This window comes from Balaenoptera acutorostrata, chromosome 4 (genome assembly GCF_949987535.1).
Source record: "Balaenoptera acutorostrata chromosome 4, mBalAcu1.1, whole genome shotgun sequence".
NCBI classification, from domain to species: Eukaryota; Metazoa; Chordata; class Mammalia; order Artiodactyla; family Balaenopteridae; genus Balaenoptera; species Balaenoptera acutorostrata.
Genome location: NC_080067.1, coordinates 20,206,652 through 20,223,985, shown reverse-complemented (window position 1 = coordinate 20,223,985; position 17,334 = coordinate 20,206,652). Strand labels below are relative to the sequence as shown.

The 17,334-nt window shown below is 52.9% G+C and overlaps 1 protein-coding gene across 1 annotated transcript in view; it reads left to right on the top strand.

The window, feature by feature from the left end:
- SLCO2A1 (solute carrier organic anion transporter family member 2A1) overlaps nt 1-17,334 on the top strand; it is a 77,902-nt gene that overhangs the window by 53,237 nt on the left and 7,331 nt on the right. Inside the window, exons 4-11 of the mRNA XM_057545935.1 lie at nt 4,979-5,206; nt 5,988-6,086; nt 8,027-8,163; nt 9,993-10,071; nt 10,582-10,746; nt 11,780-11,969; nt 13,592-13,757; nt 16,067-16,230. Of these exons, the coding sequence (XP_057401918.1) occupies nt 4,979-5,206; nt 5,988-6,086; nt 8,027-8,163; nt 9,993-10,071; nt 10,582-10,746; nt 11,780-11,969; nt 13,592-13,757; nt 16,067-16,230 (1,228 nt within the window). The remainder of the gene's footprint in view (nt 1-4,978; nt 5,207-5,987; nt 6,087-8,026; nt 8,164-9,992; nt 10,072-10,581; nt 10,747-11,779; nt 11,970-13,591; nt 13,758-16,066; nt 16,231-17,334) is intronic.

The following is a 17,334-nucleotide window of genomic DNA, read 5'->3' as shown; positions in this document are numbered from 1 at the left end:
ACGCTGTGGATACCAGGCTGTATTTTTTATTGTGGTAAAATATATATCACATAAAATTTGCCATTTAAACGTGTCCAATTCAGGGCATTAAGTACTTTCACACTGTTGTACAGCCGTTGTCACCATCCATCTCCAGAGCTTTTTCATCTTTCCCAATGGAAACTGTGCCGCTTAAACACTAACTCCCTCTTCCCCCTTCCCCCAGCCCCTGCCTGGCGACCACCATTCTGCTTTCTGTCTCTATGAATTTGTCTATTCTAGGTTCCTCATATAAATGGAATCATGCAATGGTTGTACTTTTGTGTCTGACTTGTTTCAGTTAGCATAATATCTTCAAGGTTCATTCATTTTGTATGTAGCATGTGTATTAAGCCTTCCTTTTTAAGGCTCAATAATATTCCATTGCATGTGTATATCACATTATGTTTATCCATTCATCTGATGGACATTTGGGTTGTTTCCACCTTTTGGCTATTGTGAATACTCTGGCTATGAACACCAGTGTACAAATATCTGTTCAAGTCCCGGCTTTGAATTCTTTTGGGTAAATACCCAGGAGTGTACATGCTGGATAATATGGTAGTTCTATGTTTAATTTTTTTTGAAGAACTTCCATGCCGTTTTCCACAGTGGCTGCACTATTTTACATTCTTACCAGCAACGCACAAGGGTTCTAATTTCTCTACATCTTACCCAACGCTTGTTTTCTGTTTTTTGAAGGGTATGAAATGGTATCTCACTGTGGTTTTGATTTGACCAATATTTTGGCAATGTTGCGGTTGCTTCTTTGATGATGTGTGTACCACAGCAGACAGAAGGCTTTGGAAGGTGTGTCCAGGTGTCTTTTCAGGTCTTAGCATCCCAGCTTTTCCCTGTGAGGCAGGCATCGTCCATGGGAGCTGACGGGCCTGGGTGTAGTCCTTCAGTGGCTGCACTGGGAGCAGGGGCCAATTCTTTGCACCACTTTCCCAGTGCGGTCGTTTGCCTTTGGGTGATCTTTACACCACCCTTGCACTTAAGGGAGACCTGGCCCTGCCACCCCATAGCCGACAAGACAACGTGTGACAGGGAGCTGCTGTCACACCTAGACAGAGACAGGCAGCTCAGCCAAGCACATTTGCAAGTGACAGTAGCCCACAGTTTTAGGGAACTCCAAACTTTGCTTATTTCCTCTTATAAAATCTACTCGAAATTTGTTTGAATCTTCTGAAAAGAAATGCCCATTTGAGAACTTGCCCATTTGAGCAGCTTTTTAATTTACGAGCCCTTTAGATGTGTGTCACCTCAGTCAAAGTTGGTGGAGGGAGGTGAGCAGGGCATGCGGCCAACTGTTTAGTGACCGCACAGCCGCACCTGGCCAGTTGGTAGCACGGGTCGGAGGGTGGCCAGGGCCAGGCAGCCGGCTCCGCCCTCATTCCTGAACCTGCCCATATGGTCTTGAGAAGGGTAGTGGGGTCTTTTTCTAAAGACTAGCACAGCCCACAGCGTGTAAATGCTCACCCGCTGGGGTGTCCGTGTGGCTGCCGCACTGAGGGCACGGAGTGAGCTGTGAGCCTGGCCCTCCGGCTACCGCCCACCCTCTGCAGTGCATGGCCCCTTCCCCGGAATCCTCTGAGGGCTTTCAAAGTCAAGGTCACTGACGTGAGGAATCAGATCCAGGACTAGAACCCAGGTCCCAGGCTCCCAGCCCAGCCGCTCCAACGTCTATGGGCCTTGCCTGCCCACAGCCACCTGGGCCTCCCCCTGGGGACGGGCGTGAGTGTGCCAGCACCACAGCCCCGTCTCTGAATGTTGGGCACGGGGCAGTGTTGGTGGGAGGGTTCCTGAGTGTGGTGAGGAGTGGGCTCTTCCTCAGCAGGAACATTTCACAGCTTTGTGCTTCCAGACCAAAGTGACGATCCTGAGAATCAGGCCCTCGCAGCATCACTGAGGCACACCAGCCTTCCTACAAAAGGGCAGGCACAGCCATCAGCCATGCTGACTGACCAGCGGGTCCAGTTTTTCATGCCTGCTCCCCTTTCTGGATCCATAGCCTTCTAGCCCTTTAATGACCCATAGGGACTCTCCCTATCCAGCCACCTTATGGTCTCTGCCTAAAGGGAAACTGAGGTTCAGAGAGGTTCAGAAACTTGCTCAAGATCACACAGCTACCTAGGGCTAAAACCAATTTTTCTTTCTTTAAAAAAAAATGCCTTTATTGAGATATGATTGACATATAAAAAGCTGTACATAGTAATGTATAAAACTTAATGAATTTGAGGATGAGTATACCCATGAAACCATCACCACCATCAAAGCCACAGACATATCCATCACGTCCCAAAGTTTCCTCCTGCCCCTTTATTATTGTGTGTGTGTGTGTGTGTGTGTGTGTGTGTGTGTAAGAACACTTAAGTTCTACCCTCTTAGTAAATTTTGAGTATACAGTGCAGTATTGTTATCTATAGGCGCTATGCTGTCTAGTAGATCTCCAGAACTTATCTGACATAACTGAAACTTTATACCCTTGACCGTCACCTCCCCATTTCCCCCTCCCCCAAGCCCCTGGCGATCACCATTCTACTCTCTGCTTCTTTGTGTTTGACTGTTTTAGATTCCACATATAAGTGAGATCATACAGTATTTGTCTTTCTGTGTCTGTCTTATTTCACCAAAGCCAATTTCTTGACTCTTTATACCATGTGTTTGTTTCGTCTCTTTGTCTCGGATTTCAGCAAAACTCCCAGCAGCCAGCCCCTTTCCAGGATACCTCTACCTGAGAGGAAGTTCCCAGCCACTTACAGAGGTCAGAGGGCTCATGTGTTTGAATGTAACTAGGGATGGGTAGAGGAATCTCCCCAGGCCTGGCTCCTCCATCCCTGCAAAATGTGTGTTGTGTCTTTTCAAAGCTGCCATTTCAGATTTGATTTCATTAAGGACTTTGAGTCAGGCACACATGGGTTCAAATACCAGCTCTGCCCCAGAGCAACCACTTATGTGGGCCAATAACCCCTGTGAGCAGGACAAAATGTACGTCACAGCCTTGGCAGTGTCTGCCTGTGCAGTAAATAGAAGCTTAAAAATTCTGGCGCTGGAACTTGGATCTCTACAGTAAAGCGTGTAAAAGTCAGAGAAAGGCCCAATACACAAGCAAGGAGAGGCGTCAGGGAAGGTGGGGTGGGCAGAGAGACTCGGCCCTAGTGTGGTGGGCCTGCCTTTTGCAGGCCTAGGGCAATGGCTGTGGAACAAAGAAATAAGAAGCGGGAGAGACATTGTTAAATTTTGGCTGTATATTTTTATGAAAAAAATATTTTTAATTTAAAAGCTTTTACTGTTGCTTTATTTCAAAAGTATCTTGTGTTCATTATAGAAAAATTAGAAAGTACACTGAGGCAAGCACACACACACACAAAGATCACCACAATCCCATCACCCTGAGAGAACCATGGTCTTCCAGAGTTTTTCTCTGCATATTCCATTAGGCTGCATACATTTTATAAATTAAGGATCATATTCTTCTCCAAACTACTAGTTATTTTTTGAATCTACAAGATGTTACAGCTGTCTTTGCCTGTCAGTAAGGCTACCTCCCCACTCTAATTCTAAGAGGCGCCTCTTATTTACCCATGTGGTTAGACCACTCTCTATCCGAACCCTGAATTGAAAGGTGGGACGATGGGTGTGGAGTGGGAGGGGGAAGGTACCGAGGGACACTCACAAAAGTCTGGGGCTGGCCGTTGGCCTGGGTGCACACAGCTCCCCTGCACACAGCTGGGGTCAGGTCTGGATGACCTTGACCAGACAGGCGTCTTGGCCCCCTTTGCCAAGGGGCCCCCTGATCGATGGGGGAGCCCCCTAGGCCAGTGGTGTTTAAACATGTCCTACACAGGCACTAGTGTAGAGGACAGGAGATGCTGGGGCCAGGCTGGACAAGCATGTGTGTCTGCGAGAGGTGAGGGGACGATGAGGGCAGACCCCTCCCCAGCCCCACCGTCCAGAGGAGCCCTGAGCTCAACAGCACTGGGCAGAGTCCAGTGTGGTGGACAGATCTCGTCGATGGCCCTCGCTTTTCCTCTCTGTGGGACTCTGAGGCCCAACCAGCTCAGAGCTCTGCCGTCTCTGGGAGGACCACAAATGAGAGTGGAATGGAACTCCAGGGAGCGGGATCAGGGACGTTAGCAGTTTCCATTGGCTTCTACAAGGCTGGGAAAGAAGGCATCTCATGGAAAGGAGCCCTCAGGAGCCCTCAAGGCCTCAGGGAGCTGACAGCGCTCTTTGTTTCGTGTGGGCCAAATTGGAAACAGTGGCATGGGAGTGGCCGTCCAGCCTGGCCAGGTCCCCAGAGCCACAGGCGCTGGTGCCCACAGGCCACACTGCGGCCTCTGGGGCCCTCACAGAAGGTGCAGCCTCGCCCCCCATCTGTAACAGGAGGGTTTAAACCAGACGGTCTCAAAGTCCCTTCAGCTTCCCAGGTGCTTGATCCTTGGGAGCTGCCACGTTGGGTAAGCACGTTCAATGCCTTGGACAACAGGTCTCTCTGGCGTGACCCAATGCCGGGTTCATCCAGGAGTGAGGGCTCTGGGAGTCATGACCCCTGGCGAGCATCCCAGGCTGGGGGTGACACCATCTTCTGTGGGACAGAATGACCTCTGTCCTGCTGAAGTGAACCACACCTTGGGGGCCCGAGCCTGAGGCTGCGCACAGGGGCACTGAAGGCCGACAAGCCTGGGTTCCTCTTTCCCAGGGAGGAAGGTACTGATCCCTCCATGCCCAGCCCCCGACCTGTACCCAGAGAGGAGAAGGAATGGATCCCCAGGAGATGAGGATGGCTCTCACACCTGACAAGGGCCACGCCGCCTCAGGGCACCCTCTCCCCTCCTCTCACGTTTGTTTCTAGAGCCGCTCCCAGAAGGCCTGGGAGAAAGGCCGGGTCTGGAGGCCAGCTGATGCGGCCAGGACTCCAGGGTGGGGGTGACCGGCGCCCCCTGTCTCATTGCAGGGAACAGCAGCCGCCTCCATACTGAGCTCTGTCAGAAACACTGGCAGGGCCTGCCCCCCAGCAAGTGCCACAGCAGCACCCAGGACTCTCGGAAGGAGACCAGCAGCATGTGGGGTCTGATGGTGGTGGCCCAGCTGCTGGCAGGCATCGGCACGGTGCCCATCCAGCCGTTCGGGATCTCCTACGTGGACGACTTCTCGGAGCCCAACAACTCGCCCCTGTACATCTGTGAGTCGGGCTTGAAGAGGGCTGCGGGATGGGGGCGGATCCTGACGTGGCCCAGCCAATGCGTACAGCTGTCTGGGGATCTGACACACCTGGTTTGAGTCCCGGCCCAGGCCCCAGCTCCTCACCTGCAGGATGGGGCCCACAGTCTCTGTGCATCGGGGACGTGGGAGTACCTGAGGTGATGTATGTGAGCCCTTGGTCCCAGGGCAGGCACTGGGCAGCTCCTCGACCAGCAGTAGCTACTGCGTCTGTCGAGTCTGGGCACAGGCTGGCCACACGTGTTCTCTGAGCCATCCACTTAGGGAAAAGTTTGGCCTCAAAGAAGCATATGCAAAGCAGATAGCACATGACCATCTGACTGACCAAGTCCTTCCCTTAGAACAAGCCACACTGAGCATCCTCAGGGCCCACGGCCCAGACCAGACAGACCACACCCACAGGCTCTGTGGCCCACAAGCTCCCCCAGGGCTGCCACTGCCACACTGTACCTGCAAGGAGATTTGCCCACCAACACGCACCTGGGCCAGCATCTCTAAAAGGCCGCTTCTCTCCGGGCAAGCGGATCTCTCTGGCATCTGGCTGGAGGAGAAACAGCTTGGTTCCGCACATCTCAGGATCCTGAGTGGCTCCAGCCGTGCCTATAGTAAATGCCACAGGTGTGGACTTGTCAGGGCCAGGGGACAGATGGGGTGATGTCTCAGGAACCCCTCAGCAAGCGAAAGAGCCCGGGGCTGCCACCCTCTCTATCCCTCTCAGCCTCCTTTCCTCCTCCCCTTTCCAGCCATCTTATTTGCCATCTCTGTATTCGGACCGGCTTTCGGGTACCTGCTGGGCTCGGTCATGCTGCAGATCTTCGTGGACTACGGCAGGGTGGACACAGGTGAGTGTGTGCCAGGACCACAACCCCCAGCCAATCAGGACAAGGATGAAGCTTGAACTTTAAATGCTCACAGCCCCCTCGCCACCCACTCCCTCCCTCCCTCCCTCCTGCAGTCAGCAGACAGCGTGGGCCTCCTCTCTCCAGGGCCCGGGGTGGGGGTGGGCAAGGGGGATGCGCTGCTGAAGAAAACACACTTTCTGCCCTAAGAAATCACACTTTCTGCAGCGGGAAACCTTGAGACCTAGGGCAGGGCCTCAGGTGTTGCCACCACAGCTGCCTGTCTTGGTGGTGGTATTAAAAAGAGCTCTATGATTCTTTGATTCTAAGATGGTTTTGATTGTTTAAGAAAATATTGATAAGAGCTCTTTTGGGGAAAAGAAGAAGCACTACATAGAATACACACATGGATTATGACTCCCATCCAGAGGGGTGTAACATTGTGTTTAACCATGTGGGCACAGGTAGCAGAGAACCTGTGTCTAATCCTGGTTCCACCTCCTCTGCTGGCTGAGTGATCTTGGGCAAGTATCTTCATCCCTTCTGTGCCTCAGTTTCCTCATCTGTAAAATGGGGCTAATGATAGTGAAATAGAGATGTTGCAGTGTTTAGAACATGCCTGATATATATTGAGCTTGACAGGAGTGAGCTCTTTAAAAAGTGATCTGGATGAAGCCACTGTGTATCTTAGGATGAGAAAGTACAATCCATAGACAGGAGCACACGTACTGAGTTAACCGTTCAGGGAGCCGACCCCAGGATGGACCCTGCAAGGGCATATGGCTATTGTAAGGTTGCCTTACACACCCCAGCCTCCCACAAGGCAGGGAAGGCTGCCACTGTCACAGGGGGACAGACAAAGTGCTTTGACAGTTCCAAGGCAGAAAAAGTGCTCCTCCATGAGGTGATGAGGGAGGGCCTCCCAGGGAGGTGAGGTCTGCATCCCATGTGGGTGGAATTACACAGGTGGTGATGGGAGAGGCCTTCCCAGTGGAGGAAACCATCCGGACAGAGCCAAGGGGGGCAATGCGTGGGGCGTGTGTGGGTGATATGTAAGTTCCCACAGGCCAGATGTGGCTGGAAGGCAGGTCCAAGCCAGACCTTCAGGAATAACACCCCCCCCACCCCCCAGTGCCCAGCACCCAGATCAGAACCTGCCTGTCCCACAAAGAATGTGGGCAGGCCTTAGCCCAGTCCTGCTGCCAGAGCCCGTAGACTCCTGTCCCTGGGCCTGTCTGACCACAATGTCGGCTGCTCAGGGTCATCCACCTGTACTTCAAATGAAAGGGCAAAGCTAGCGGAGCTGTCTGCTCAGGGTCAAGCCATCTTTGCCCTTCACTGGCACTTCCTGAGTTGGGTCCTGGCTCTTCGTTGCCCAAAGAGACTAGCAACTGAGCTCCCAGGGCACCAGGGACAGTGCCCAGGACAGAGTTGGGCTGAGGGCTGTTCTGCTATCTTCTCCCTCCCTCCGTGCCCATGTAGTTTCTTTACAAAGAGAAGCACAGTGGCAGACCCTTAGACGTGGATGGCAGACTACAAAGAAGAAAGCATCTCCTTCAGAGGCCTGGTAGCCTACTCTGTTGGTGGTTGTTTTTTTTGAGCACCTAAGGATTATGAGGCCTCCTTTCTTAGGGATCAATAAAGTTGGGAGGCAGTAGCATCCAGTGATTAAGAGTGCAGGTTTGGAAACCACGAATACATGCATGGGTTTGAAAACTGACCAATGAAATGGCGCTTGCAGGCCAAAGTTAACCTCACTGATCCGCCCAGTGGCCTCCGTTCTCTGAGAAGACCAGAGTGGCCTGGAGAGAGAATGCCGTCTGGACGAAGATGCTAGCTCACAGCTTACCTCTTCTCCATCATGGGAAGAAAGTTCCCCCGATCAGTATGGTGAGATCATGCATTCATCCAACAAACACTTGTGTCCTTTGTTTTCTCTTCAGCTGCAGTTAACTTGAGCCCCGGAGACCCCCGATGGATAGGAGCCTGGTGGCTGGGCCTGCTCATTTCCTCAGCCTGCCTAGTTGTTACCTCTTTCCCCTTTTTTTTCTTTCCTCGAGCAATGCCCAGAGGAATGGAGGTAAGCGTCTGAGAACCCACAATTCTACCGATTATAAGAGTTTCATAAAAGTAGGCAGAGGTAGAAAATAAACAAAGCTGAGAAGTTGCAGCAAGTTAAGTAAATTCTGGGTGAAATCTAAACAAGTTTCATGATACAGGACCTCTGAGAGACTTTGAGAGGTGAGAGTGTTTGTGAATTTCCAAAAGATGGTATCTCATTAGTGTTCCCTTTACCCTGTTAGCATCTCAGAGATTAGGAGGGCTCCAGGGAATGTAGTCTGGGGAAACACTGAGTTCATCTAAAGTGGGATAAAGAATTAAGAGCCAATAAAAGCTGAATATGTGCCCTGGAGCAGTTGACTTTTGCATGTAATAGGGCCGGTCATGTCTAATCCTAAAGGACTGAGTAAGAAGGGGATTCCTCGTGCTGCAGAGCGTGAGGGTGGGCTGCGAGTGGAGCACACTTTGAGCCAACTGCCCTGCCCTGCATCTTCCAGTCATATCTGTTGGGGAAAGAAACCAGGGAAGGATGAGAATGGAAAATGGGGGGAGAAGTCTGGGTGGGGGCCTTGACCTTAGGCTGAAGGGTCTAAAACTTGTTCTGATCCCATGAAATTCTGAGTGACTGGTACCCACTCAGGTGACAACATGGCAGCTGGGTCAAGGTTGAGGTTGGAGAGTTGGGAAGGAATGAAGGCTGGAGATCTGATGAGGCCAGTGTAGAGATGGGGGATGCAGCTGAGGACAGAGGCCATTGCTGCCGGACAGCTGAGGCAAGGGCAGGGGGAGATGTCTTCGGAGGGGGTGCCGAGAAGGACTCAACAGTGAGCTGAGAGGGCCAAAAATTTGTGCCAAGGTTCAGAGCCAGAGGCAGAGCTGGACGTCTGGCAATGATGTGTGTGAGATCTAGGCCCAGCTTGAGGGAGGGGCGAGGGTAGAGGGGCCTCCGCTTGTCTTGAGGAAGAATTTCAGAGGTTGGCAGCACATCGGGGTGGTTTTGGGGGGAGGCAAACCTGAATCCAGCTCTGCTACTTGTCAACTAGCTGAGGGATCCTAGGCAAGTTTCCTTGCTCCTAAGTCTCCTCTGCTTTAAAATACTGGCGATAGAGTCCCTATCTTGGGAGGAGGTTGTGAGGAACGGGACGTTGCATGCAGAGTGCTGGGTGCGGTGCCCACCATGGAGAAAGCACTAAATGAATGGGAGCTCCTAGGCCTGCTGATGAGTCCCCTGGGGGATCCTAATGGTGTCAGAGCTCAGGGGCCTTGCGTCTGTGTGGTGGTTCAGAGCTGGGGGCCTCAGGCTGCAGCTAACAAGTTCGGAAGCAGAAGGCGAGTTCACTGAGGAGGTTTGCCCAGGAAGTGCAGGCTAAGAGCCAGGTCAGAGCCTTGAACAGGACCCAGCTTTGGGCCCAGAAGAAAGAAGGGACTCCATAGAGGAGATTGAAAGAGAGAGCTGGAGAACAGAGGTCATTCTAGACCAGAGCATCCCAGAAGCCCGCAGCCCCTGGAATCTGAGGACAGGGAAGAAGTGTAGCCATGACAGACAGACAAGGGGTGAGATCCACTCGGATGCCTTTTGGCATCAGCCAACAGTTAGATACGAAATAATATGCCCAGGTATGAAATAATATCTTGGGAGGCCCTGGCATGGACGTGTCCTGGTCGGTGGCCAAGCACCGGTCTCACTGACATGCAGGGGGTGATGGCTTTGGACGCCCTCCCACACACATGCGGGGCGGCTGACCACTGCCCAGCCCTGAGCCACTAAGACCAGAAGGATCAAGGGCCCAGGGAAGGTGGCTGCAGGGCACCTGGATCATTAACCCTCACCCCCTTCGCCACCTTCAGAGGACGCCCACCATAGCGGATGAGGCAAGGAAGATGGAAGAGGCCAAGTCAAGAAGCTCCCTGGTGGATTTCATTAAACGTAACTGAGTGACCCGGCAGCCCTGGGAGGGCTGGCTTGGGGTGGGGGCGGCCCGGGGTAGCCCAGCCCATGTGGCGTTAGGTGTGGTGAGGGGCACCTAGAGCAGGTGGTCTAAAACTGGCCAACCCCTCCCGAGGGGCTCTGCCAGGGGCCCTGGTGACTGCTGCTGTGCAGATGGCAGGAGACCCAAACTCAGACAGAGGCAGCGCCACCCGCACCGCCTGGCCCACGCTCTCCTCTCCCCTCCCCGCCCATGGGTGCAGCCATCATGTACAGTCACCCTCCGCCTGACTCCTTCCAGGCCTGTCCTCCTTTCATTCAGCCCATGTGCGTGTTGAGTGGAGTCCGAGTGGCTGTGTGCCCCCAACAGGCCACTGAACGGCTCAGGGCCTGGATTCTGCCCTGAGGAAGAGAGAGGAGCTGCCTGGGGGGGAGGAAGGGCAGTGGCCAGGGTCACGGACCCCGTGACCACTGCCCGGAGGCCCGGCCCTGACAGCAGTCTGTTGGCAGGGTTCCCCCGCATCTTCCTGAGGCTCCTGATGAACCCGCTCTTCATGCTGGTGGTCCTGGCCCAGTGCACCTTCTCCTCCGTCATTGCCGGCCTCTCCACCTTCCTCAACAAGTTCCTGGAGAAGCAGTACGGCGCCTCCGCGGCCTACGCCAACTTCCTCATCGGTGAGTCTCCTGGGTGCCGCCGCGGCTGGGCCCTCCCGCCACCCTCCCAGGGCCGGGAGCCCCCAGACCGGACACAGGCAGGAGCCAGAGGGTTCTTGCCCGAGAGAAAGAATTTTAAGGACATTCTTCCAGGTTGGCAATCTAGACCGCTCTTGGCAGATTTCTTAGGCCCCTATCATTCCAGACAGGAGTGGGCGGAGGCTGGGGGATGACTTCCTCCCCGACAGAGGGGCTGAAAGCCTGACTGCCTCCCAAAGGCCCTGACATCATCAGGGGCGACAAAGGAAAGAGAGAGGATTGAACTGGGGGCTGGGCAAGATGCCTCTGGGTTTTTTCCTTCTTCTCCAATGACTTGAAGACATTCACCTGGATAAGGAGTATGGGGTCCAGTGATTCTCCGTCCCCGCTGCACTTTAGGCTCCCCTGGAGAGCTTTAAGACACACAGGACGCCCAGGCCCCACCCTCGATCAATGAAAGCAGAATGTCCAGCATCCAGCATCGGTGTTTTTTCCAGCTGAGGGTGAGAAACACTGATGTGGTCCTACCAAGTACCCAAGGGAATTATGGGGCCCAATTCACAGGTGAGCTTGACCATGTGGAAGTGGCAAGGTGGTCAGGGCGTGACCCCTGACCTCCTGTGTGGCTCTTGGCTGTGACTTCACGCCTCTAGCCTTTGGCCTCTGACTAGCACATCAGGCAGGGGGCACCACCAGTGCCTTGCTAACCCCATGTGGTCATAGTTCAAGGACGGGCCAGGTAATGAAAGGCACTTAATAAGTGCGCATTCAACCCACATCCCTCTGGCTGCAAGGGCCCCACTTCTTTCTTTATTCTTGGCACAGGCAGGGCAGTCTGCCATGTCAAGATAACTCTGCAGTAAATGCTCAATTAATGTCGTTTATTACTATTGCAATTAATCATATTGAATGTCGCTTCAGGAAGCCATGCCCCCTTCTCTGTGGTCCAGCTCAGTGTGCGGCCCACACACACTGTGAGGCCTGTGCACCCAGACCAGCTTCTCTCCATCTGTAGGTGCTGTGAACCTCCCTGCTGCGGCCTTGGGGATGCTGTTTGGAGGAATCCTCATGAAGCGTTTTGTTTTCTCTCTGCAAACCATTCCCCGTGTGGCTGCCACCATCATCACCATCTCCATGATCCTCTGTGCCCCTCTGTTCTTCATGGGCTGCTCCACCCCAGTCGTGGCAGAGGTCAACCCCCGCAGGTAGTGGGAATGAGGCTGGGGCCAGAGCCTGTCAGTGGCTGCCACACGTCTTCCTTTCTGCTTCTTCAACTGTCCTCTCTCCTTTTCCCTTGTTGATCTAATCTCTTATGTGGCAACTGAGAAAATCAGATCTTGAATAGTGTGCTCAATTATGAGAAGAAATCAGAGGGTCCTAGTGGGCCACCAGCAATCAGGGTTAGGGTTCTGTTTTTTAAGAAGCACCAAAAACTAATTAGTTTGGTTTCAGGATGAATCTGTAGTGCTGTGAGCCTCAGGAACCAGGAAATAGCTACCTTTAGCATCCACTCTGTACCGGCTAAAATTACAGAGTCTTATTGAGCGTAGATGAAAGATGAGAGAAAGAAAGAAAGATGAGAGACGGAGACCTGCAAAGATCTGGGAAAGAACAAGGAAAGTGATGGCAGACTTGAAAAATTAGGGCAGGTGAGGAAGAGGGCAGGTAAAGTATACCTGTCGGTTTGCATAAAGCAACATGGTTTTAAGTTCTAAGTCTGGCTTCATGTTCAGAAAGGGCTTTGAGGCCCATGAGGGAGTGTGCTGAGCAAGGAGCAGTTACTTTTTTCCTGGGAGCCACCTTTCAACAGCTCTTCTTTAAGATTTTGCCCGGTGAGGTTGCAATACTTGGAGATGCCATACTTTTCAGCCTTGGTGTTTTCTCTTTCTCTTTGAAAGAAACTCTCCTGTCTCTGGTGGATATGAGGGAAGGGAGTGTCACTCAGGATGTCACTCACCCCCCACCCCCTGGTTTGTACTGGTCTTCTGGCTGTGGATCGAGAGAGATCGAGAAGGTTTTTACTTGGAGTTTAGCACGGGGCTTTGTCATCAGACCAGGTCCTAGTTCTGGCACTGTTCTTTACTGGTTGGGGAAAGTTACTTAACTTATCTAATCTTCAGGTTCCTCATCCACAAAAGGAGCACCACTAATTCCAGACTTACTGCGATGGCGGCGCATGAAAAGCCCTCGGGCACAGTGCCTGGAGCATGAGAGATGCCCATTAACTAGGATTAGTATAATTACTTTAGCAAAGCTCTGAACTGTGGTTTATCAGCCCCAGTCTGGACCCTCCCCTAAGAAGAGCAGGAAGATCAGATATGGTAAGACTGGTGAGATCAGCCAGTGAAATCCCTTGGTTGAAGCTCAGGGGAATGGAGTGACCTGGGTGCTGGTTACATGGACCCAGGGACGGGAGCCATCTAGACCCTGGATTGCCTCAAGGGGCCTCAGCCCGAGCTCAGACGAAAGAGAAGGGAAGGGAAACTATTGCCTGCGACTTTCCCATAGCATCTGCCATCTCTCTCATCAGAGTCCTGACTGGTAGGCTGTCTCGACCCCTTCTGAAGTGGGGGATTTGCCAACCAAGCATTTCCAACGACTAGTAGTTTGGGCTCCTACTAGCAGAAGAAGTAGAGGTGCCACGAGCACCGGCCAAATTCACTGTTGGCTCCAATAGACATAATTCAGATCCCTGGGTGGCACTGGCCCAAGACAAACAGAGACGCACAGGCACACTAACCAGGCGGGGAGCTCACGCTGGGCTGGAGTGGAGAGGTTTTCCTTTGGTCTTGCTTTGTTTGATTCCCATTTCCTGTTTTGCTGGCAGCACATCAAGTTCTATACATCCACAGCCTCCCGCCTGCCGCAGGGACTGCTCGTGCCCAGATTCCGCCTTCCACCCGGTCTGTGGAGACGATGGGGTTGAGTACCTCTCCCCTTGCCATGCTGGCTGCAGTGAAATCAACGTCAGCTCTATAGTCTCCAAGCAACCGGTAAGGGCCGGAGGGGCCCCGGGCCACTGCCGAGTGTGTGCCCCTGCAGCCGGCTCCTCCACTCGGGATGGGCAGGGCCCCACCCCACTCATTCCCAGCATCCTGGCCTCTGGGCCACACCCACCCTCTCTCCACCTCCCCTTCCCTAGGGTCATGACCAGATGCCTACAGCCTAAAGTCAATTAAAGATGGGCCGATGTCCAACAAATTCACATTCCTGAGGCCTAACAATGCTCAGAGCAGAAACAAGCCAGAGCACTCCTTCAGCTGAGGCCTGCCAGTCTCACCCTGACGGATCCTAACGGGCCTGTCTGCGTCCTGGCAGTGTTGCAAAGCCACATGGACTGGCCCAGATAAATCGAGGGCAGAGGGCCTCTGTAATGTGCACCTGGAAGCTTAGAGCCGGAAGTAGTGATAGAGGGCATTTGGTTCAATCCCTCTCGACACTCAGCTATGGCCACACAACTGGCTTGAAGTCTGCAGCTATTTAGGGGCAGATCTGAGACTAGAACTCAGGGTGCTGCCTCAGCCTGGGGCATGTCTGTGCAAGGCCAGGTATCTCCCAGCCACAGCCTCCCACTCAGGTAGCCCACACTCACCAGGCTAACTTGGTGAGGTCCTGGCCAGCCCTCAGAGCACTACAGCTCCCAGCCTCCCAGGATCAGACAGCAGCAAACCAGGTCCAGTCGTCTGTGTGTTTATTCAGCATATACTTAGTGAACAACAGACACAGCCACGGGTGCTGAGTAGTCAGTGGGGAACCCATCAGCCCAGGTCCCTGCCCTCATGAGTTTGTATTCTACCAAATAAATGCACAAGGGAGTTTTAGAAAGTAACCCATGCCATGAAGAGACTTAACGGGACAGAGAATGCCTGGGGGCCTCCCTGAGGAGGTGACATTAGAACTGAACCACCAGAAGAAGAAAACGCTATGAAGACCTGGGAGTGAAGCAAACAGAATGCAACTGCAAGGCCCCAGGGCATGAGTGAGCTGGCACAGGAGAAAAGAGAGAAGGCCAGGGCTGCCACGGATTGAGGAGAAGTGTCACACCCTGCTCGGCCAGGGAGCAGGCAGGGGTCAGGTTAGGATTTGGATGTTCTTTTTCCTAAGAGCGCTGGGAAGTCTTTGCAGTTCCCCTGAGGATGCCCTAAGGAGAGGATGCATCTTATTCCTTTAAGCCTGTGTGGAGGGCACAGGCAAGGCTAGACCCATTTACCCTCCTCCCCTGAGAGGACAGGACAAGGCTGCTTCCACAGCCAGCTCTGCGGGCAGAGGAGCATGGTTCTCAGGCAGCAGGAGGACAAAGAACTTGGACAAGATGCTCTCTCAGTTGCTTTCTAGTCGGAGGAGCCTGTGGTGGCTTCTGTGGTTTTCTTATCTTTGTTTACTTACCTCTGACTCATCTATTTCCAGAAATAATCTTGACAGGTTTCCAATAACAGCACAAGCACATCAAGACCAAAATCCATTAGCATAATATCAAGAAAAAATAGCAAATTATAAGGAAAAGTATCTATGTTTAAAAAAATCCAGACTGAGGGAGGTAGCAGCAACACTGCATATAACTTAATTGTGAGCTTCCTAGTAGCCAAAGTAAAAAGGGTACATAGTTCCAATGCCTAGTAGAAGGAAGCATACCAGCTCATTAGTTCTAATCTTGACCCTATAACTACTTTGACACTTACAGTAATTGGACCATAGGCTGGTCTATCAGACAATGTGAGAGAAAAGGTGAAGGCCACCTGACAGGCAGTGGCCACCAAGGAGAGCTGTACAACAGTGTTGAGCCGTATGGATTCACAGACTTGAGACAGAGACCTTTGCAGACAGGAGGAATTCCTCTCAGGCAGAAAGTACAGTAGATTCCTCTGCGTTCCCACTGCTATCTCCTCCTATTTTTATCTTCCTTTAACGTCCCTGCAGTAAACACACAAACAGCAAAAACAGCAACCCACAAAACCACTGCTGCTCCAGAGGAGGGCCCTCCCAGGCCCCGGTCCCCACTGGGTGGGCCGTGCCTGGCAGTGGAATCCTACATATCCCGACGCGGGTGTAACTGCGGGAAGAGCCCAGCCCACGCTGGACAACTGGTTTTGGTGAAGATGGTTTCTGTTGCCCAAATAGTGGTCAGAGGCAGGATCCATGGGGCACCTGAAACCCCCACCTGGTCTCCTGTCCAACCTCTGCATCCAGCATCACCAGCTCCCCAGGGAGGGCAGAGGAGCGAGAGCTGGAGCAGGCGTTTAAAGTATGCGGAGTCGAAATAATAACAGCAGGTTTCCCCCATTCCCCTCCCTCTCCTTCCAAGACCTACTTGAACTGCAGCTGCGTGAGAGGAGGATCCGCTTCAGCAAAGACGGGCCCATGCCCCATCCCCTGCGCCCACTTCCTGCTCCCGGCCATCTTCCTCATCTCCTTTGTGGCGCTCATAGCCTGCATCTCCCACAACCCTCTCTACATGATGGTGCTGCGGTGAGTGCGCCTCTCCGTCCCCACGCTTCCCTCACTTCGTGCCCAGCTGCCCCCTTCTCAGCTCTCCTGCCTTTCGTGCCCCTCAGAGTCCTTGGACGTTCTTGGGGTGATTCAGGGAGATAATGCTGGTGCGCCAGTGGCGGAGGCTTCTGTGCCAGGCCTGTTGGGAGTCCCTACCTGCAGCCTCACTCCGTGTCTCACGGGGTCCCTGTGCCTCCATCCCGCACAGGGACCTGACGGCTGAGCCACGTGACCAAGCCAGGCTGCCTGACCGCACGCCTGTAGATTCACTTATCTTCAAGTCCTAAAAGAACTGAGAGGACGGAGGAGAATTCAGTTGGATACATAAAATCGGGGAAGGAAAATGAGGAAAGTTCCAGAGACAGAATGAGGGCCACGGAAAGGATGGAAATGAGAAAAGCGCAGTGTGCTAGGAGCCAGGTCAGAGGGGAAGGGCCAGCCAGGTGGGAGGGGAGGACAGAGGTATCCTGTTACAGCAGCACTGAGGTGCCCCTGAGGTGTGGACAGGGAATGACCTCCCTTCACCTCACCCTCGGCGAAGGAGAAAGTAAGGTTTCAACCAAGCGGGCATAATTCACCCCCTGCCTGCCTCCCTCGTGTCCTCATCCGTCTGGCAAGCAGAGAGGGAAAAACACAGGATCTGGAAGCCCGGGGCCAGGGTCAAAGGCCCACTTCTGCCATGTACTAGCTGAAAGTCCTTGGGTGTTGCCCACCTCACCAAGTCTCAGTTTCCTCGCGGATGAAAGGGGGTTAATGATATTGACCTCGAAGGATTGGTGTCAGGGTTATATGGTAAATTGCTTTGTAGATACAAGGTGCTCTGCATATTGGTTAATGATTACTATTAACCAAATTATTCTTATTGCTATTACTGTTATCAGCTAGCTAGGTGGCAATGACCTAGTTTCCCCAAAAGACTAGGAGATGAGGAAGGGTCTGGGATTTTACCTTATTTACAAGTTAGCTTGCAAACTACCAAGCTCCTGTTTCTGTTACTCTTCCACAAGGATGCTGGCAGAGGCTGGGAGACTCCTGGGTCAAAGCCAAAGGACTTGGCTGCTCACAGCACAGCAAGCAGTGTGA